This window comes from Protopterus annectens, chromosome 8.part1 (genome assembly GCF_019279795.1).
Source record: "Protopterus annectens isolate FY-2018-M chromosome 8.part1, PAN1.0, whole genome shotgun sequence".
NCBI classification, from domain to species: Eukaryota; Metazoa; Chordata; order Ceratodontiformes; family Protopteridae; genus Protopterus; species Protopterus annectens.
Window position 1 is genome coordinate 371,490,194 of NC_056742.1, and position 22,807 is coordinate 371,513,000.

Consider the following 22,807-nt stretch of genomic DNA (forward strand, 5'->3'; position numbering starts at 1 on the left):
CCGAAGCCTTCAACTAAGGCTAAGTACGCCGTTGGGGAAACTTTTTCTTGCTGTAAACTCTCAGTAATTGTATTTCTTGTGGAAAGCAAATACCCTATAAAGATTTTCATTTGTATTGTATTCCTTGTCTAGGCCCTGACCACGACGTACCTCACTGTCTGTTTTGTGCCTTATTTAAACAACAAACTATTCGTCATCTGTATATTTATGCTTCTAAATATTTTGGTACTCGGTTCAGTTATCCAGATATGTCTTCGGTAAGCCTACCGACATTCCGAAAAAAACACAAAGATAAAGTCAGAGACAGGCCTCCTAGGTCCAAAGCTCCAGACGACTCTTCTCCTAAGCTAGTCGCCAGTTCGCCGGTACTCAGTGGGTCGCTTTCGCAGCCCCTAATACCTGCTACTTCAGATTCGCAGGCCTCTACTGAGACCCATTCGGAGTCCGGTATGCCATGAGATGCTTCAACTGTGGAACCTGCGGATGTCTCTACTTTGGATGGGTCCGGAGCCGCTTTGCAAGCACTGGCTTTTGAGGGTGTTTTCAGGCCTACTGACTTGCATATTAAACCAACGCCATCTTCTTCTTCAAGGCCTAAAACTCGAACCATGCCTAGAAAACCAACACGCAGACTGCATGGTCAGGCCTCTATGCCTAAAAAAACAAATGATAAGAATGGCTGAAGACCTTATTACTTTAATCAGGGGAAGCCAACCTTCCCCCTCTGAGACCTAGGACTGAATTTGCTTATGATACTTCTGATCAGGATTCTGAAATTTCTGTTTCCTCTGATGACCAGGATTTACCCTTATCTATCTATGAGGATTCTGATGCAGAGGACTCTATTCCCTCTGCTTCCCCCCCAGAGGATTTCTCTTTTGGTGAAACCTTGCATACTCTTAGGGAGCATTTTTGCTGGGAAAGCCAGGATTACTCTGATTCTAAAAAGAGGCTTAGGGATTTCTTACTCCTGCCCCAACACAGGCCTTTAGCTATCCCTCCTGTACTAGTCATTGTTGCCTTTTCGGAATCTAGCTTGGCCCCTGCCTCTTTACCTCCTGCTCCCAGAAAACCTGATAGATACTGCAGGGTTCCTGACTCTCAAGTTCCTTTTTAAAAATCCTACTGCGGATCCTGCGACCATTTCACAGGGACCAAAGGGCATTAAGGCTACTACTGCCAAAAATCCTGTCCCCTCTGCTAGAGATTCCAGGGTGCTGGATAGATGGAGTAAGAATGTATACACGTCTGCAACCTCGGTCATTAGGGCCTTAAACCGCCAGTTTCATATGTTAAAGTATCAGCAGCATATTATTGGATTGCTTAAACAGAAAATGATGTTGATTCCTGACTGCTGAAAATAAGGATTTACATGATTTAATGCATTCTGCTGAACAAGTTGGAAAACATACTTTGCAGTGTGGTTTTGATTCACTGGAGGCATCTTGCAGGGCTGCTGTCATTGGGTCTGTACTTAGAAGGCATGCTTGGCTTAAGGAGCAATCCTTGCCAGATCATGTTAAAGCTAAATTGCTGGATGCTCCCTTAAATCAAGACCGCCTGTTTGGCAGCAAAGCGGAAGTAGTACTTAAAAAGATGGAGGAAAAAGCTAAATCTTTGCAAACTGTTCCTACAAGTACAGCCTCCAAGATTTAGTAGGCATTGGCCCTCTAAGAATTGGTCCATCTCAGTCCAAATCCAGAACCAGCAGAATGCCCAGGCTTCAGTCCCAGGGTACTCACAGGACTAAGCAGTGGGGTGGCTCCCACTTACAAATCAGGGAGTAGTAAGACTCCCCCCTATGGTAAGCTGTCTCAATGACTTAACTTTAAAACTTCCAAGCACTTCTCAACTGACTGCTCCTTTAGGGGGAAAGATTGTTCTGCAGGCAAAAAACTGGGAACTCGTTACCCAGGACAAATGGATTTTAAATATAGTTTCCCAAGGATACAGATTTCACTTCCACACTTTACCAATCCCAAACGGTTGACCAGATCTACCCCCAAATCAGTGGGCAGAGGCTCAAAAGCAAGTACTCTCTCTGTTAAGCATAAGGGCTATTCAGACTGTACCAGAAGAGGAAAAGGGACTTGCTTTCTACTCAAGACTTTTCCTGGTACCCAGAAAAGACAACTCATAGCGTCCTATCCTGGACCTTTCTATCCTAAACACCTTTTTGGTGATCCCAAAATTCAAGATGCTAACTCTTCACCAGTTGCTTCCTATGCTAGGCAAGGATGCCTGGTTGGCAACACTGGATTTAAAGGAAGCCTACCTGCACATCCCAATCAGGGAATCTTGCAGAAGATGCCTACTCTTCAAAGCAGGCTAAATGCACTGTCAGTTCTCTGCACTGCCCTTTAGCTTACCTACTGCGCCCATGGTATTTACAAAGTACCTAGCTCCAGTCATTGCATTTTGCAGGCAAAGAAATATTCAAATATACCCATACCTGGAGGATTCTCTAATTCATGCAGAAAGCCCAGACATACTTTTGAATCATCTGGCATTTGTACAGAAGGTGCTAACTTGTCTGGGGTACACCATAAACGAAAATAAATCACATCTTGTACCCTGTCAACAAATTATATTCCTGGGAGCAAGCTTGAACACAACTTCCCAGATGGCTTTCCTCACGCCCAGAGAAACAAATTCATTTGACAACTTACTTCAATGGCCACAAAAACCCTGCTATCTGCAAGGCAAATACTGCAAGCCTTGGGGTTCATGGCCTCTTGCATTCTCCTAATTCCATATGCATATGAGGAAACTACAGTGGTATCTAAAAAGCCTATGGTGTCAACATTTTCAGGATCTATTAGCAATGATTCCTATAATACCTTGCCTACAGTAAGAGGTTTTTTGGTGGGCAGAGGCCTGCCTCCAAAACAAGGGACTACCATTCACTGTACCCCATGCCGCCCAAACCCTAACAGACGCATCAGACTATGCATGGGGGGCTCACCTGGCAGGGAAGTGCATTCAGGGCAAATGGAACTCAGGTCAAATGCACCTGCATATCAATCAAAAAGAAATATTAGTTGTACAGAATGCTCTGACAGCCTTCAAGGACGACATTCTTCCAGGACAATTAATGGTAAAGACAAGACAACACCACTGTTATGTGGTACATAAACAAGCAGGGAGGTACACATTCATACCCCCTCTGCAGACTAGTCATGGCTCTGTGGAACACAGCCTTGAGCTACCAAGTGCATCTACAGGCACAATTCCTGCCAGGAAAACTAAATACACTGGCAGACGAACTAAGCAGAAATCTCATGGACCCACACGAGTGGAAACTGGAACCAAAGACTTTCAACATGTTGATAAACAAATGGGGGAGCCCAGATATAGACCTGTTTGCCACCCCCCAGAACTACCAATTGGACAAATTCTGCACAAGGACTCCCCACAAACAAGCTTGGAAAGTGGATGCCCTGTCCTTCAGCTGGAAAAAATCTATCAGTTTATGCCTTTCCTCCTCTGCCTCTCCTCTCAAAAGTACTACTAAAGATCAAACAGGACAAACCAAGAACGATACTGATTGCACAAGACTGGCCACACCAAAACTGGTACCCTCTCTTATGCAGTGTGTCACTGCTGGCTCCATGGCACCTGCCTTAGACTCCTATCCTGCTGTCACAGCAGGAGGACCAGATTCTGCCTCCTCAGCTTCAAACCCTGAACCTGGCAGCCTGGTTAATTACCTAATCTCTCCATTACCATTCCTCAGTAAACAAGTGTTTGATGTCATTTTGGAGGCAAGGAGGCCTAGTACTAGAAAATTTTATGCTGAAAAATGGAAAAGATTCTGTGTCTGGAACCAAACTCAAGGAATGGGCACAGTAGCGCCCATTTTACCTCAGATTCTTCAATACTTAACTGAGATGCTTCACAAGAGCCTTTCTTTTTCCTCCATCAAAATTCATGCCTCAGTCATTTCAGCTCATTACAACACAGAGCCACCCTTCTTCTCTCATCCACTGCTCAAGCTCGTGTTTCACTGTTGCAGTCATTACATTTGTATAATCTGCTGGCAGGTTGCCCTCAGTCGGCCTGATTAACAAAGTCTTGGGTCCTGTCGGTTGCTGTCCCTTCTTCCATGACGTCAGGTCGTCTGGGGTATAAAACATGCAGCCAACGCCATTACATCAGTCTTTCTTGCCATGCGGTGCCCGAAGCAGAAGCAGTTCGCAAGTGCTGGTCGGCTGACTCCTGAAATTTTCGTTTTCGAGTTTCAGAACTGAAGTCTTCCAACTAAAAGCTAAGTACCCCATTGGGGAAACCTTTTTATTGCTCCTTACCGATGTCAGTAAAAGTTAATAATTGTATTACTTGTGGGAAGCAAATAACTCATAAGTATTTTCATTTGTACTGTATTCCTTGCCTAGGCCCTGACCACAATGTGCCTTGCTGTCGGTTTTATGCTAAATTTAATCAACGCACTATTAAGTCTGTATATTTTTGCTTCTAAATATTTTGGCTCGAGATTTAACTATCTAGAAATTTCATCGGTTAGCAATCCGACTACTGGAATACCTAAAAAAACGCAAAGAAAAAGACAGAGACAGACCGTCGAGGTCCAAAACCGATGAAGCTTTCCCTAAGCCAGTCGCCGGTTCGCTGGTACTCAGTAAAGTGCTTTCGCAGCCCCTTATACCCGCTACTTTTGATTCACAGGCCTCTATTGAGACCCATTTGGAGTCCAGTATGCCGCTAGATATTTAGGTATTGTACCCGTGGATGTCTCTACCTTAGATGGGTCCAGAGTCGCTGAGCATGCACCGGCTTCTGAGGGTGTTTTCAGGCCTAAAGATTTGTATATTAAACCAATGCCATGTTCAAAACTAAGGCCAAAAACTACTTCTGTGTCTAAAAAAACGATGCTTGGGCCACATGTACAGGCCCCAATGCCTAAAAAACAAATTATCAAAATGGCTGAGGATTTAATTACTTTGATCAGGGGTACCCATCCCCCTCCTGCAAAGAGGCCTAGGCAAGGCACTGACTATGAATCTTCAGATCAGGTTTCTATTTCTTCTGATTCCTCTTCTGATCAGGAATTATCTGTTCCCACTTATGAGGACTCTGATGCAGAAGATTCCATCCCTTCTGCTTTTCCTCCTCAGGATTTTTCTTTTGGAGAAACTTTGCATACCTTAAGGGAGCACTTTCACTGGGAGAGTCAGGATTTCTCAGAATCTAAAATGAGACTTAGGGATTTCCTTCTTCTTCAGCATAGGCCTTTGACTATACCTCCTGTTCTAGACCATGTTAATAATGTTTTCTCAGAGTCCAGTATGACTCCTGATTCCCTGTTTCCGGCTCCTAGTAAGCCAGACAGATATTACAATGTTCCTGACTCTCTCAAATTCCTCTTTAAAAACCCTACTGCTGACCCTGAAACCATTTCTCAGGGTCCCAAGGGCGTTCTGATAGAGATTCCAGGGCGCTGGATAGATGGGGTAAGAAGGTTTACACGTCTGCAACCTTGGCAATCATAGCTTTAAACTGTCAATTTCATATGCTTAAATATCAACAGCATGTCATGGGTTTACTTAAACAGAAAATTATGTTGATTTCTTACTGTGTGGAAAATAGAGTTGCAGGATTTATTGCATTCAGCTGAACAAGTTGGAAAACATACTTTGCAATGTGGTTTTGATTCCTTGGAGGCCCGCAGTGCTGCTGTAACTGGATCTGTGATAAGAAGGCATGCTTGGCTCAAGGAGCAAAATCTGCCTGACCATGTTAAAGCAAAATTGTTGGATGCTCCTTTACAACAGGACAGTATATTTGGTAATAAGGCTGAAGACGTTTTGAAAAAGCTGGAAGATAAAGCTAAATTTATGCAAACTGTAAAAGAATTCTTACAAGCGCAGCCACCCAGGTTCAGTAGGCACTGGCCTACTAAGAACTGGTCCTTTCCAGTACCCACTAGAGCCGCTCAGGTCAAACCCAGCCATTCCAAAGGCTCCAGGTTTCATTCGCAAGGAACTTATAGGACAAAGCAGTGGGGTGCCTCCATCTCCAAACCTGGAAGTAACAAGGCACCTTCCTACGGTAAACAGTCTCAATGACTTTCCACTGCAATCACCAAGCACTTATCTTTTGTCCGCCCCTTTGGGGGGAAAACTGGCACTTCATGCACGAAACTAGCAACTGATTACCCAGGACAAATGGATTTTAAATATAGTATCCCAGGGATACAGAGTTCATTTCCACTTGTTGCCAATGCCGAACGGATGGCCAGATCTGCCTTCAAATCAGTGGGCAGAGGCCCAGAAACAAGTTATGTCCCTCATGAATATGGGGGCTATTCAACCAGTACCAGAAAAGGAAAAGGGACAAGGTTTTTATTCAAGACTTTTCCTGGTACCCAGAAAAGACAAATCATGGTTCCAATTCTGGATTTATCCATTCTAAATACATTTCTGGACATTCCAAAATTCAAGATACTGACTCTCCAACATTTACTACCTATGCTAGGCAAGGACGCCTGGTTGGTAACTTAAGAGGCTTACCTGCATATCCCAATCAGAGAATCTTGCAGAAAATACCTTCGCTTCAAAGCAGGCTATTTGCATTACCAGTTCTCTGCACTGCCCTTTGGCTTATCTACTGCGCCCAGGGTCTTCACAAAGTTCCTGGCACCAGTAATTGCATTTTGCAGGCAAAGAAATATTCAAATTTATCCATACCTGGACGATTGTCTAATTCAGGCAGAAAACAAGGACACTCTTCTAAGACATCTGGCATTTGTAAAAAGACTTCTAACTTGTCTAGGGTATACCATAAATGAAAAGAAATAACAACTGGTACCCTCTCAAATAATTACATTCCTGGGTGCAAGCTTGAATACAACTGCCCAGATGACTTACCTTACGCCAGAAAAACAAATTCAATTGATGACTTACTTCAAACAGGTGGCCACAAAAAGCCGGCTATCTGCAAGACAAATTCTGTAGGCCTTGGGGTTCATGGCCTCCTGCATTCTTCTAATTCCATATGCAAGACTGCATATGAGGAAACTTCAATGGTACCTAAAAAGCTTATGGAGTCAACATTGTCACAGCCTGGAAACAATGATTCCTGTCATTCCTTGCCTGCAGCTAGAGTTCCTATGGTGGACAGAGGCCTGCCACCAAAACAAGGGACTGCCATTCATTCAACCCCCTGCCGCCCAAACCCTGACTACAGATGCATCAGATTATGCTGGGGGGGGGGCACACCTGGCAGGGAGATGCATTCAGGGCCAATGGAGCCCAAATCAAATGCACCTACATATCAATCAGAAAGAGATGCCAGATGTACAGAATCCTCTGACAGCCTTCAAGGACTACCTTCTTGCAGGACAGCTACTGATAGACAGACAGCACCACAGTCATGTGGTACATAAGCAGGGGGGTACCCATTCCTACCCCTTTGCAGACTAGCCATGGCATTGTGGAACACGGCCTTGACTTATCAAATACATCTACAAGCTCAATTCCTGCCAGGAAAGCAAAATACTCTGGCAGACGAACTAAGCAGAAATCTTATGGACCCACACAAATAGAAGCTGGTTCCGCAAATCTTCAGCATGTTGACACGCAAATGGGGGAGCCCGGACATAGATCTTTTTGCCTCACCCCCAAAACTATCAGTTGGACAAATTCTGCACAAGAATTCATCACAAAAAAGCTTGGAAAGTGGATGCTGTCTCCTTCAGCTGGAAAAACCTATCGGTCTATGCCTTTCCCCCTCTGCCTCTGCTTTCCAAGGTCTTACTAAATGTCAGACAGGAAAAAACAAAATTGATTGTGATTGCTCCAGACTGGCCTCGCCAGCACTGGTACCCGCTCCCGCGCAATATGTCGCACCTTCCTCTGTGGTACCTGCCTCAGACACCTCACCTACTGCCTCAGCAGATCTGTCGAATTCTGCACAAACTCTGAATCTTGCAGCATGGCCAATCAACTAATTTCATCAGTTACATCTCTCGGCAAACCTGTGATGGATGTCATTTTGGAGGGTAGAAGGCCTAGTACTAGAAAATCTTATCCTGACAAATGGAAAAGATTCTGTGCCTTTAACCAAGCACAAGGAATAAGCACAGCAATGCCCAATATTCCTCAGATTCTGCAATACTTAACTGAGATGCTTCACAAGGGCCTACCTTTTTCTTCCATAAAAATCCATGCCTCTGCCATTTCAGCTCATTACAACACAGAGCCTCCCTTCTTTTCTCATTCTCTGCTAAAGCAGTACCTCAGAGGGGCCAAAATTTTAAGACCTCCCAGGAGAGCACCAACTCCTGCATGGGACCTCAATTTTGTTTTCCAGAAACTCACTCTACTTCCTTTTGAGACAGCTGCTACTGCAGACCTAAATTTTCTCTCTTGGAAAACAGCTTTTCTTTTAGCAGTCACTTCAGCTAGAGGGATTTCAGAACTACATGCTCTTATGGCAGTGGAGCCTTTTAATATTTTTTACCCGGTCACGGTGGATCTCAGGACCAATCCATCCTTTATGCCTAAAGTGGTATCTAGTGTGCCCCTTAATCAGACCATTCATCTGCCAACTTTCTTTCCAAATCCACAGAACAAGGGTGATCGGATTCTGCATTCATTGGATGTACACAGACAACTAAGATTCTACTTAAGCAGGAAGAAAATCTGAAAAATTACTGTTTGCATTTGCTGCAGGGGCAGAGGGAAAGGCTATTTCAAAGCAGACTATTTCCAAATGGATAAGCCATTGTATTCGTTTCTGCTATATGCACTATGGGTAAACCTGTCCCCAAGGGGATCCGATCTCATTCCACCAGGGCTGCATCTACTTCTGCAGCCTTTCTCAGAGGTGTTCCTACCAGAGACATTCTAGAAGCTGTTACCTGGAGCTCAGTTCATACGTTCACCAAACATTACCATTTACCTCTCTTCTCTAAATCCAGAGCAGGCTTTGCCAATGCTGTCCTGCAGGGCCTTATAGCTGCTTCTAATGCTGTATAAATCCATCCTCCCAACCACAGCTTAGGGATTCTACCCAAATGTAATGACTGCATCAGTGAAACACGAAGAACAAATTACAGTTGTGTACACTTAACATAAATGTGGATGTTCGAGTGTATTCACTGTTACAGTCCTGTTTACCCACCCTCCAGCCCCCTGTTTTTTCTCTAACTATACCTCTCATTTCTATTACTATCTTTAAAAGCCTTTTTGGTGTATTTGTTTTTGTTAGGCGGTATATGTTTTGGCATTTTTTATTCTACATACATACATACATACATACATATATATATATATATATATATATATATATATATATATATATATATATATATATATATATATTTTTAATATATAATGTGAGAGTGTTCAATCTCGCCATTTGTTCTTACACCTGGGTTCGGAGCCGATCCTCGGCTCCGTGTCGGCCGCTTGACAAAGCTCTGCATCGAGAAGAAGCTCGAGACCAACCTAACTCCCACAATCCCCCTCTGCCTTTACCCCAGATCTAGTTTGCCGCTGCAAAGATCGCATCATTTTCATGAGCTCGGACCACCTGAAAGATAAGATTGATTATTTCTTATAATTCTTTCATTAGTTTTCTATACAGATTTCTCAGATTGACTGTGTGTATGTGTGAGTAGTGTATCGAGGGTTTCTCGGTTCCATATATAAGTTTATATACTTTTATATACTTTTGAGTTTCCCTCGGGGCCTACCCCACCCTTAACTGGATTTGACTATTGGATGTGATTTAACTTTCTGGATTTGACAAATATTACTGGATTTGACTTCTTTGCTGGATTTGACATTACTACTGGTTTTTCACTGTTTTCTGGATTGGAATTTGTTACCATGTCAGAGAAAGCTAAATCAGGCTTTAAAAGGTGCCAGTGTGGACAGAAGATGTCTGTCACAGACAATCATAGTTCCTGCGTCTACTGTCTTGGCCCTCTCCATCTGCAGGAAGACTGTTCTATCTGTCATTCTTTCAGTGGAAGGGTCATGACAGATAGGCGCAGGAAACTTAGGGGTTTTTTGAAGCCTGCATTCCAAGAGGCTCTGGATGCATCAGACCAGGCATCTAAATCCTCAAAGGAATCGAAGACGTCGGAGCCCAAGTCATCGGCTCCGAGCTCTTCATTCAAAGTTCGATCACCGGTTCCACAGACTTCGGGGCCGAGTGTTGAACTGTTGTCAGTTACCGAGCCTCGAGTCTTGGGACCGGTGACAGAGCTCCCTCCACCGGCACTTTTGAGGTCGGCTCCGTCTTCGATTCCTTCGACGCGTTCTTCCAGGCCCCTCTCCAACACCGATGTAGACCGCGTGGTGCAGAAATTGATGGAGAATACAGCCTTGTCCAAACTCATTTCTGTCTCATCCCAGTTGGTGTCGAGACTCGAAGGCCTGCCCTTATCTCCACCTGTTCCTCCTCCGATGCCTATCCAGTCTTCGGAGCCGGGAGAGGCTGACCTGGTGATTGTGGAGCCCTCGGTACCAGAGCCGTCCCTTTCTCGGTCGGTACCGGTCACCTCGACTCCGTCGGATCCAATACCGGAGTCTCGGAGCCGAAGATCCATCCTTGGGTCCGGGACCGAGAGTCGGACCGATGTTTCGGTTCCGACGCTCCCTCTCGGGGCCTCGGCTCGGATCGACTCTGCTCCGTCCTCGGGGTCGATGCCTTCGGTGCCTGTCTCGGGAATTCCTCCGACTTCTTCGGAACCGAGGGATGTCTCGACTCGGGACCCGGGGGCCTTCAAACTCATGAGGAAGGTGTTGTCTGTTCAGACAACCACTTCAGCAGAAACAGCTTCTCCTTCCCATAAAGGGCCGTTATCCTCCTCTGCACCCACGGCTACATCTAAGCGTCGAGCACCAGTGTCTCAGCCACCCCTAGAGGATGCCCCTTCTTCCTCGGAGGCTTCTTCGGATGCCCCCCCCGAGGAAGTTCCAAGGAAAAGATTGTGTAAGAGGAGACACTTAGATTCTCCACAAGAATCATTGACATCGGACACTGACTTAGATGAGTCAGAAGGGTCCACAAAATCACCTTCGGAGGATGTCTCCTTTTCTGACATCCTGGAGATCTTGAAGCAGAGAGGTGATTGGCAATCCCTTCCCCCTTCTGAGGATGAGTCAGTTTTGCTGAAGGCATTCGGTGCTCGCCCTTCCTCCTCCTGGGTCACTCCGCCCTTCGATGAGTTAATGGAGCTGATTGCTCGAAGGGCGTGGGAGACACCTGACACAGTGGAGCCAGTCCCTAGGAAGCCTAACAAATTTATTACTGCCCCCCAAGATAAGGCTTATCTGACAAAGGGAGTGCCAGTGGACGCTATGGTGGTGGCAGCGGCCACGAAAAAGGAGATGTCGGAATCTTCCTCATCTGTCCATCCGCCTAATAGAGATTCTAGGACTATGGGCAGATATGGGAAGCGCATTTTTAGTTCAGCGGCTTTTTCTATGCGATCCCTGAACTATTTGACCCATTTTACACGTCTACAGAGGGATCTAATCAAAGAGTTGGGAGATACCCTCCAGGGTACTACAGATGCTGCTGTCTCGGAGAAGGTTACAGCACATCTCAATACCCTAACTTCTATTGTAAACTCGTCCATGAGGCTGATCTCATACGCAGCCGAAGGATCGAGTAGGGCAGCAGCTTCAGCGATTGCTCTTCGTAGGCAATCCTGGATGCGCTTATGTTCATTTGCGGAAGCCTTCAAGTCTTCCTTTAATAATGCCCCATTTGATGGTGCCACTCTCTTTGGCCCTAAAGTAAAGGAGACCCTTACCCGGTGTGAGCAAGAGGGAAAGACTCTGTCTGCTGTCGAGTCCGTTTTCCACCCCATCCAGACCGTCCCAAAGGGCAGCGTGGTGGAAAAATGTGGTTTCGAAAACCCCAGGGTTCTTTTCCAGGCACAGGGTGATACCCTCCAGAGGCAGAGGAGGGTAGAGGTGGAAGACGCCGCCCTGGCGGCAGAGGTCCATAAAACCAAGGTGACAGGGATACACTCCCCGGGAAACCTTTTCAGCACTCCTGAGAGGAGGCCCGACTGTCCTGCTCTGGAGGCAGTCGGGGGTCGCTTAGCTTTGTACCCTCAGGCCTGGCAAAATCTTACATCAGACAATTGGGTAAAAAGCATTGTTACCAGAGGCTACACAATTCCCTTTCTATTGCCCCCAATTCCACAGAAAAGACTCCCAGATGTGCCGCCCCATCTGCGAGGTCCTGCAGTTACAGAAGTTTCAAAGCTGCTAGAAAAAAAGAGTCATCCAACCAGTCCCAGCGGACCAAAGAGGATTCGGAACTTACTCAAGGTTCTTTTTAGTTCCAAAAAAGACAGGGGACTGGAGGCCTATTCTGGACCTAAGCAAACTCAATACCTTCATCAAGAAAGAAAAGTTCCGAATGATCACGCTCCAATCGATCCTTCCATATTTACAGAAGGACGACTGGATGTGCTCAATAGATCTAAAGGACGCATACTACCACATCAAAATGGCCAGGGCGTCCAGGGATCACTTGCGCTTCCGGCTGGGAGCCAGTCACTTTCAGTTTCGAGCCCTGCCCTTTGGTCTGACCTCAGCCCCCAGGGTCTTCACCAAATGTATGGCAGTGGTAGCATCTCACTTGAGACGCAGTTCAGGGTGTTTCCATATCTGGACGACTGGCTCCTTTCTGCCACCACCGAGCGTCGACTGATTCAGGCCAGGGATTACACACTACAACTTTGTGCTCATCTCGGAATTTCCGTAAATTTCAAAAAATCTTTACTACAGCCATCACAGCATATCTCATTCATAGGAGCAGAATTGGATACGCATTGCTTAATTCTAAGGCTTCCCCCAGAAAGGATAACCTCCCTACAAAGCCATATATCTCTTCTTCTCTCATCCAGAAAATCCCCAGCGAAACTGGTTCTGAAGGTTTTGGGCCTCATGGCAGCTTCTCTAATTGCGATACCCTTGGGAAGACTGCACATGAGAGTTCTTCAATGGCTTCTGTTTGCACAATGGTCGTTCCAAAAGTTACCCCTGACACACGAGATCTATATCACAAACATATGCAAATCGCACCTGGCTTGGTGGCTTCGAACTTGCAACCTCTCCAGCGGAAGACCATTCGTGCTACCCACTCCAACAGCAACGGTGACCACGGACGCTTCCCTGATAGGGTGGGGGGGCATCTTTCAGGGACAGACAGTCCAAGGCGAATGGACCAATTTGGAATACAATCTGCATATCAATGTTCTGGAGTTGAGGGCAGTGTTTCTAGCGTTGCAGCACTTTGCTCCCCTTCTTCCTCTAGGGACAATTGTACAGACGGACAACATGTCTGTGGTCTGGTACATAAGCAAGGGGGAACCAAGTCTTACCAACTATGCAGAGAGGCCATGAGAATCTGGCAATGGGCAGAGTCCACGGGTCGCTTTCTCATAGCAACGCACATCCCGGGGTTATCCAACGTCATAGCAGACAGGTTGAGCAGAGCCATCCTGTTACCTCACGAGTGGTCCCTCAAACAGTCAGTTGCGAAGAAGATTTTTCGCAAGTGGGGCCAGCCTTCCTGCGATCTGTTTGCGTCTCCAATGAACGCCAAATGCAGAAGCTATTTTGCCCTATTGCCCCCTCCAGGGGAAGTCCCAAGGGACGCTCTAGTTCACGATTGGCCCCCGGGTCTCCTGTACGCATTTCCTCCTGTTCCCCTGATTTCAAAGTTTCTGCAGAAAGCCAGCAACCTGCAAAGGACAATTATCCTCATTGCCCCATTCTGGCCTAGTCAAATATGGTTTCCCTTTCTTCTAGCACACCGAATGCGGGAACCCTGGATCCTGGACCCAGAGCCGGATCTACCGACTCACTCGTCAGGGGCTCTCCACCCGTCGCTTCTCTCCCTCAAACTAGCAGCTTGGCTGCTCCACTTCCCTTCTTAGCCAGATCTGAGATTCTATCCCCTGCAGTTCAAAATATTTTGGTGGCTTCTCATAAAGCATCCACTACAAAGATTTACACCAGTAAATGGAAGCGTTTTGTGCACTGGGCAAATTCTCAACAATTGGATCCCTTAGTAGCGCCTCTGAATAAGGTCTTGGAGTTTTTAACCGTATTGTTCCACCAAGGGGCTTCTCCGGCCACGTTGAGAGTGCAATTAGCTGCCATATCGAATTTCCATGTGGGAGAAAGTGGGGCTCCTATTATGGCTCACAGACTTTGTAAGGCCTTTCTAAAAGGATCTTTCCATATTAGACCACCAGTTAGAAGTCCTACTTCACCTTGGAACTTGAATCTTCTCTTGTCACAGCTGATGCTACCACCCTTTGAACCAGCCTCTTCCTGTCCTTTGAAGTTTTTGTCATGGAAGACCCTCTTCCTGGTGGCTATCACATCGGCCAGGCGGGTATCGGAGCTTCAGGCTCTTTCAGTTCAACATCCTTATTTAATTTTCCACCCTGACAGAGTTTCTCTTCGCACTAATCCATCCTTTCTTCCCAAAGTTTGCTCCGCTAATAATATTAATCAGTCCATTGAACTGCCCACATTTTTCAAGAATCACTCCAATAAATTGGAATATATGTTACACAAGCTAGATGTTCATAGACAACTCAGATTTTACTTGGACAGAACAAAGGATCACAGGAAAACGGACCAGCTCTTTGTGGCCTTCTCAGACACCAAGATGGGTATGGCAGTTACAAAACGAACCCTGTCCAAATGGCTTTCTGACTGTATTATTTTTGTCTATTCTGCCTCTGAGCAAACTTTACCTGTCAAGCCCAAAAGGCACTCTACAAGATCAGTATCTACATCCCTGGCTCATGCAGCTCGCCTACCGTTAGACACTATTTGTGCGGCTGCCACTTGGTCTAAACCACATACCTTCATTTCTCATTACAAAGTGGACAGGATTTCTAGGGACAGGGCAACCTTTGGTTCCACTGTGCTCAGGAACGTTCTTCCCTGAGTTCCTCAGGAACACGGAGCTGGGGACACTACCCAGGTGTAAGAACAAACGGCGAGATTGAACACTCTCACATATAGAAGTTATGTCCTTACCATAACGTTCCATGTGAAGTGTTCATCTCCTTTGTTCTTACATTCCCACCCTCCCACCCTCAGGAAGAACGTCCAATTTAGGTGCCTGGTTTGTTTCTCCTGCTTCTGCCTTGAGCAGTTGTTGTGCTATGTAAATAGGTTTTTCTTGTTTGGTATGAAAGTGTTATGCTCTCTTCTGTTCTCTGCTGTTTTGCTTGCAAACTAGATCTGAGGTAAAGGCAGAGGGGGATTGTGGGAGTTAGGTTGGTCTCGAGCTTCTTCTCGATGCAGAGCTTTGTCAAGCGGCCGACACGGAGCCGAGGATCGGCTCCGAACCCAGGTGTAAGAACAAAGGCGAGATGAACACTCCACATGGAACGTTATGGTAAGGACATAACTTCTATTTTTGCTCCCCATTTGGGGGGCACCTGACATCTGGGGCAAGAAAAACTGATGTAATGGCATTGGCTGCATGTGTTATACCCCTGACGACCTGATGTCATGGAAGAAGGGACAGCAACCGACGCAGGACCCAAGACTTTGTTAATCAGGCTGACTGAGGGGAACCTGCCAGCAGATTACCCAAATGTAATGACTGCAACAGTGAATACACTCAACATCTACTTTTATGATAAGTGTACACAATTGTACTTTCCTCAGAGGGGCCAATAACTTAAGACCATGCAGGAGAGCTCCAACTCCTGCTTGGGACCTTAACTTTGTATTGGAAAAACTCACTCTACCTCCTTTTGAGCCAGCTGCAAGTGCAGAGTTAAAGTTTCTTTCTTGGAAAACAGACTTTTATTTAGCAATCACTTCAGCAAGAAGGGTATCTGAATTACAGGCCCCTATGGCAGTGGAGCCTTTCATCATCTTTCATGCAGACAGGGTGTCCCTCAGGACCAATCCTTCCATCATCCCCAAGTTGGAAGTATCCAGTGTGGCTCTTAAGCAGTACATTCATTTGCCAACCTTCTTTTCTAATCCACAGAACAAAGGGGAACAGATACTGCACTCCTTAGATGTGCACAGGCAACTTAGATTTTACTTGGACAGGACTAAACCTCAAAGTAAATCTGAACAACTGCTGGTGGCATTTGCTGTAGGGGTAGAGGGAAAGGCCATTTCAAAGCAAACCATTTCTAAATGGATAGGCCATTGCATTCATTTCTGCTATAAGCACCATGGAAAACCTATCCCATAGGGGATAAGATCACACTCAACCAGGGCTGCATCTACCTCTACAGCCTTTCTCAGAGGTGTCCCTACCAGGGACATGCTAGAAGGTGTCCCTACCAGGGACATCCTAGAAGCTGCTACCTGGAGTTCTGTACATACTTTCACCAAGCATTACCATTTGCCAATTTTTTCTAAATGCAGAGCTGGCTTTGCCACTGCAGTCTTGCAGGTCATTATAGCTGGTCTTAATTCTATCTAAATTCCTCCTCCCATCCTTAGCTTTGGGAATTTACCCAAATGTTATGACTGCAATGGTGAAAAACGAAGAACATAGTGCAGTTGTGTACACTTACCATAAATGTCGATGTTAGAGTGTATTCACTGTTGTAGTCCTGGTTACCCTCCCTCCAGCCCCCTGACTTGTTTTTGCTATACCTCTATTCTCCTTTACTATGCTCAAAAGTTTTTTGGTGTATTTGCTTTTTTGTTGGAAGTATAACTTTGTATGTGTATGTATGTGTGTGTATATATGTATATATCTATATCTATATCTATATCTATATCCATATCCATATACATATACATACATACATACATATATAGATATATATAGATATATATAGATATATATAGATATATATAGATATATATAGATATATATAGATATATATAGATATATATATATATATGTATATTTGCTTCTCACCTGACATCTGGGGCAAGAAAAACTGATGTAATGGTGTCTGCTGCATGCTTTATACCCCTGATGACACAGAAGATCAGACAGCAACCGACGCAGGACCCAAGACTTTGATAATCAGGCCGACTGAGGGCTACTGCAAGCAGATAACCCAGATGTGATGACTGCAACAGTGAATACAGTCTAACATCTACATTTATGGTAAGTGTACACAACTGTACTTTCTACATGTAAGTGCAAGATAATTAGCCACAGGATCCTAACCAAGCCAGACTCATAGGTAATGGTTAGGTAGGAGAAGTCTGACTTGGAGTCCACTGCCCGACAGCTGAACAGCTACATATTATTCCACAATATGCAGCAGTGCATTGACACATAGATGGGTATAGCACAGATACAGTCATCTACAGTAGCCCATGTGGTATGTCCTGATGTATGTCAATGGAACCAGCTTTTACGAGGAGTAGTGCACCGTGCACTGACTGTGTCAGTAAAAAGCTTCAGGTTACAGTTTGAAGTAACAGTAGCCATGTCTTACACTTACTGTAACATTCAAAATGCTTGTGCCTGACTGCCCCAACCCCCCTCCCCGCCCCCCGTGGAGATCTCCAGGGTGGTGGTGCTGCCTATTGTCCTACTCGAGCCTGCATTGCTCATCAGTCCTGGTAATGTCAGTAGCCTTCGTCTTTTTGCCATGTTATGCCAGACATTCTCCTTCATAAATGGACTCATACCCGGGTCACAGCAGCAGTTCTGTGAGGTGGCTGTGATAAAGAGCATATTACTGTTCTTAGCACACCAGGCAGGCACATTGTGGCCACTAGTATTAGTATTGGCAGTTGTTGTTTCTTTCGGCTTTTCCCAGTTAGTGGTCGCCACAGCTGAACTCCAGTCCGCTAATGTTTGGCAGTTGGTTTTTATGGTGTCGAGTTGCCAGCCCGAAGCTCAACCTTCAACAAAGGCACGCCCATTCAAAATCTCTGCAAATATCCTGAGAAACCAAGTTGTAGTCTGTGATTCATGGTCGAAATGTGGTTCTGAATGGTGAAGAATGTAGTCTGGCTACCCCAAAGCACAATATATGTGCATGCACAGGCATTTGCTTTATAAGCCTTGATGTGTGGCATATTCACAGCAGGTGGTGAAACCTAGCTGAGTGTTGTGTTGCCCATGACATTCCCTGAAGTGTGGTGATTTGAAAACTGCTATACATTTGTGGCTTTAGCAGATAAATTGCCATTTTAAATGTCAAATCGCACACTGGTGTAACAGCAGCAGCACCACCAATACAGCACTTTGAGGCAAGTTTCTGGTGGCAACAAAGAAGTGGAGTTTAAAGAAGATACAGCCCTTGGGAGATGCACGGTGTTTTGCAGTACTGACGTAAGATGCGTGTTCTCTGATTTTTTTGTAGATGTGATCCCTTGCCTTGGAACAGATTATAGTTACACATACTAATCTGTACTGTGGCTACATGCAACTTGTACTTGCTTATATTGATGATAGGCACTATATATTTGGCTGTATATGTACACATAGCTGTAGGAAGGCAGCCCAGTATATCAGGACTATTCCTTCTTTCTTCTATATGTCTCACACAGGTGCTCTGGGGGTGTTTGCTACTCCTTTGCTGGGTGATTTATCATCTGTTGCGAGTGAGGCACCCAGAGAGTGGATTTAGGTGGAGCAGATGACCTGGCATCTGTCAGCTGTTTTGCACTGGGACCAAATACCTAAGCTAGGGCATCTTGGAATTGGATATGGGTCCTCTGAACGTCCAGCATTTCTCCTGTAGCTTCCATTGGCTGTACAGTTTTATCCAGTAACACTTATTGCATTATAAAAGGCATATTGGGATTTAGCCGCTTTCAGGCCACCCCATTCATGGATATAATCTGCTAAAAAGACAAAAGCTTCCATCTTTAATCTCTGAGGAGGGAATGAGGACTCTCTAGCCTGCACAGACCAGACCAGACTGCATTTTTACTTGGTCTTGATTCTGTGTGGATAATGAGCCCCTTCCTTTGGAGGAAAAGCTATAGAGAAGACTCTATTGGAGAGGTATTAAAATTAACGAAGAATCACTTTAAATGAGCAGTGACAGTTATCTTCACCCAAGTACAGAAGCGCAAACTGCTGAAACGTTTGCACCTAATCCTCTTGTACTTCATGTTGTTCCTCCTTTTGAGGATGTATGTGTTTTCCCCCTTTTACAAGTGTCTGATAAACACCTGATCACACCTGATCCTGAAAAGCATGATAGTTTCTGTAATGTGCGAGGGCAGTTTAAGTTCTTGTTCTTAAAAAAAAAAAAAAAAAAATGTACCTTGAGTATCAGGTATGTTCACAATGTACACTTTTTCTACTGTTGTCCCCCCTTTAGAGCAAGTTATTTGGTATGTAAAAACTAATAGTGAATTAATGGAGGAGTAATATGTAATGGATCATATGCAGCTAGCTTTGCAGAGGAACTTCACAGGGAGAAGGTCTTGAATCTTAACTTGAACATGTCAACTAAAAAAGGAATGCAGTGAACTTCATATTTTGGAAGGAAGGGTTTTGGTTATTGAAATATTACTGCTAATCCCGAATCACTCATTGCATAATTTTTGAATATATGTACCACAAGAGTGCAGACAGTAATGTAGTCTTTTGAGACTATTTTATCGTTGTGTATGAAGACATTATTTGCAGTTCTACATTATCAATACCTTGATTTTGTTTTTGTTCCCTGTTGTAGGTGAATCAGGTTTGGGGAAATCAACATTGATCAACTCTCTCTTCCTGACCGATCTCTATTCTAAAGAATACCCAGGTCCATCTCACAGGGTCAAGAAGACTGTTCAAGTAGGTACTTGATGTGTGACCCACATGGTTGGTTAGTTGTTCTTGTTGCTGGAAAGTTGAGGTGATTTCGGGAAAAAGTAAAGTAATTCCTCCTCAGCCAAGCTCTTAAATGTGAGGCAGATGATGCCTGCCTGTTCTGATGGTAGTGTGAGTGGATCTGCCAGGAGAAGGGGAATAAATAGAACAGGAAGCCAATTCTTCTGTGTCTGAAGAAAAGTCAGGGATGCATGTGATTTCTGGCTGCCTGTTGATAGAAGCCAGGGGGCAGTGACAAGTGGGACAATGTATAGACTGTATTTGACCATTAATGTCTGTGCATACGGGCTGTCTTGTGAAGAGCTTGCTATGTAAAAGACCTTTTCCACCACAATGTAATATTACTAGGCTTGACTTCCCCAAATCCTTGCCATTAGAGGGGTGGTATGTATATGGGAAGGAATGGGTGTAATTGGGTGTATAGGAGCATAATTAAATGTTATAGGCTATGTGCAGATTCCTTAACTTTATTTTTTCTACCCCGATTAACATAAATGTTTGCCCCTTTGTTTTGTGTCTATACAACTTTACTTACCTCTGTCCTTTGCTGTCTAGGAGTTATTGGAACAGTGTGCAGGTGAAACACTTTGTTATGATGCATTCAAATGGAGTGGGCATGCATCATGTAGGCAACATTAAAGCTTTGCACTGGAAGTAATTTGCTTTGTGTATATGGGTGGAAGCTTGCAAGAGGCTGCTTTGTAACCTTCATTAGAAAATGGGCTTTACTGCACACCAGTACCCTGATTGAGAAGGAACGTTCTCCAGCAGGGTATTAATGTACAAGTAATGCCCGGTGAAAAACGAGTCTGCTGCTTCACAGCAGCTAAGCCGACGTGGAGCTTGGACTGAGAAAAACAAAGTGCCGCCATTATTTTACACTCACTAAGCAGTGCTGTTTCTGTGTAGCGAGTGTAAAATGTGAAAAAAAAAGACAAAAAGTGTGTGTGTGTGTGTGTATGCATGTCAGTAAAAGTTAGAGCAAACAAACAGTTATTTTACACTCGCAAAACTGTGCTTTTGCTGTCTAGCGAGTGTAAAATAAAAAAAAAAAAAAAAAAAGCGTGTGTGAGAGACTGTATGCGTGTATGAGAGTAAGAGAGAGTGCTGGATCAAGTGTGTGTTTCTGTCTGCATGTGTGAGTGAATGTGTACATGAAAGTAGAGAGGTGTGTGTGTGTGTGTGTGTGTGTGTGTGTGTGTGTGTGTGTGTGTGTGTGTGTGTGTAGTGCGAAAGTGAACCAATGATCCCCTGGTAGCATGTGTGAGAGAGAATGATCTCTGCCATCCCTTAGAGAATGGGTTCTCTGTAAAATTGTGTTTTACTTGTGTATTTTTTTTTAAGTACCGTTTTATTTTTTTAATATATTTTGGATGTAAAATGCTTTCTCCAATGCCATTAACATATACTACAGCAGGTATAAAACATTAGTGGAGGAACTATTTTGCATTAAAAATACATTAAAAAAATAGAACTTAAAAAAAATACATAAGTAAGTAAAACACAACAACTTTACAGATGAGCCCCATTCTGTAATCACAGTAATGCCCTCCAGGGTGTGTTAATGTGTAATTAATGTCCTTCCCAGGGGTGTAGAGGCCTTCCGCCTGCAGTGTCGGCCCTCACAACACATCCCTGGGCGGGCATTAATTACACATTAATACACACCCTGCTGGGGATTATTGCTTGCTTTGTTACCTTGTTATGTACTAACAGTTGTTTTTTTGAAGCCTTTTGAAAGCAGAGGAGGAGGTAACAGTATTGTGGTACTAGCATTGTACATTCTGGGACTGCTGGGAGATAGAAATTGCAGTACTTTATTTATGGGAGAAACATAGCTGAGATAGGAGAGTAACGTATACTAATATGTGAATTAATTCAGCAGTACATTCAGTCTTCCATCATGTTCTTGGCACAGTAAATTGTCATGAAGATGTGGGAAGTTTTTACATCTTTGCGAGTAAAATACGTTTGTGAAGAGTACAGCCTGGGGTGACAAAGTTTACAGTTTGGTGTCCTCATTTATGTTGTTCATAGCATTTTTCCTTTTGAGCTTCAAAACTATATTTAAGCCAAGAAGGTGACTGTCTTGCATTTTGGATTTATTGTGGAAAAGTCTGGTTTTAGACTTAAGATGATTAATTTGCTTAAAAAATGTTTGCTTTTGCCAAAGCATTCCTTTCTTATGGACTTATTTTTAAGAAACCTTTTCTTTATCGGAAACGCATCAGACGCCTGTCTTTTTATGTATATGCTTTTAGATTTGCTGGCAAGAACTCTGTAGGGTCGGTGAAGTGAAGATGATAAAACGGGACCAACTAACTTTACTTAACTGAGCACTTTGCATGTTAAGTTAGTATGTGTAATTTTGCCAGAGAAAATCATGAGTTAAGGGGCTGTGAAGTGCAGCCTCCCCTGGCATACAGTTTATGGCAAGTAGATACAATGTGCACTTGAATAGCTTACTCGCACATCCCTGAACATTTTTGTATGCTTGTAGCATTTATATCTGTACAGTATAATAATTTTAATTTTTGCTTGTAACCAGTTAATTTTGTTATGAGTTAAGAACACTATAGTGTTTTATTTTCAGGTTGGTTCAGTGCATGTGCTATGGGGGTGATGGCCACAGTATATGAACCTGCTGGATTCCAAGGTGTATTATGGGTGATGAGTGCACTGTAGCACCGCTGATGTAATGGCAAATCTCAAGTGAGCTCACTACTGCATCGAGGAGCAGATATTTACTTACTGCTACTAGAGTGTTTTACTATGCAAATTTTACTTATTTATTTTAATTTCCAAAACTTAATTATTCTTCAGGCCGAGTAAACTCTCATCAGAATTCTGTCCTAGGACCACTGTTGCTGTAAATAACCTGCAAGTTGACAGCCTCCAGTGTAACTATACTGTAGACTTGTCGTGTTAGCATGTCTGCACTGTGACATGCCCACAATTTAATTGGTATGCATTTGGAGTGGGTGAGACTGGTTCTCCTGAATTTCTTCCTTTTTTT

At 44.2% G+C, this 22,807-nt stretch overlaps 1 protein-coding gene across 1 annotated transcript in view; it reads left to right on the forward strand.

Moving 5' to 3' along the window:
- SEPTIN7 (septin 7) overlaps positions 1-22,807 on the forward strand; it is a gene marked incomplete in the record, with an annotated part of 1,430,755 nt that overhangs the window by 487,062 nt on the left and 920,886 nt on the right. Inside the window, 1 exon segment of the mRNA XM_044081947.1 lies at positions 19,649-19,755. Coding sequence (XP_043937882.1) covers positions 19,649-19,755 — 107 coding nt within the window.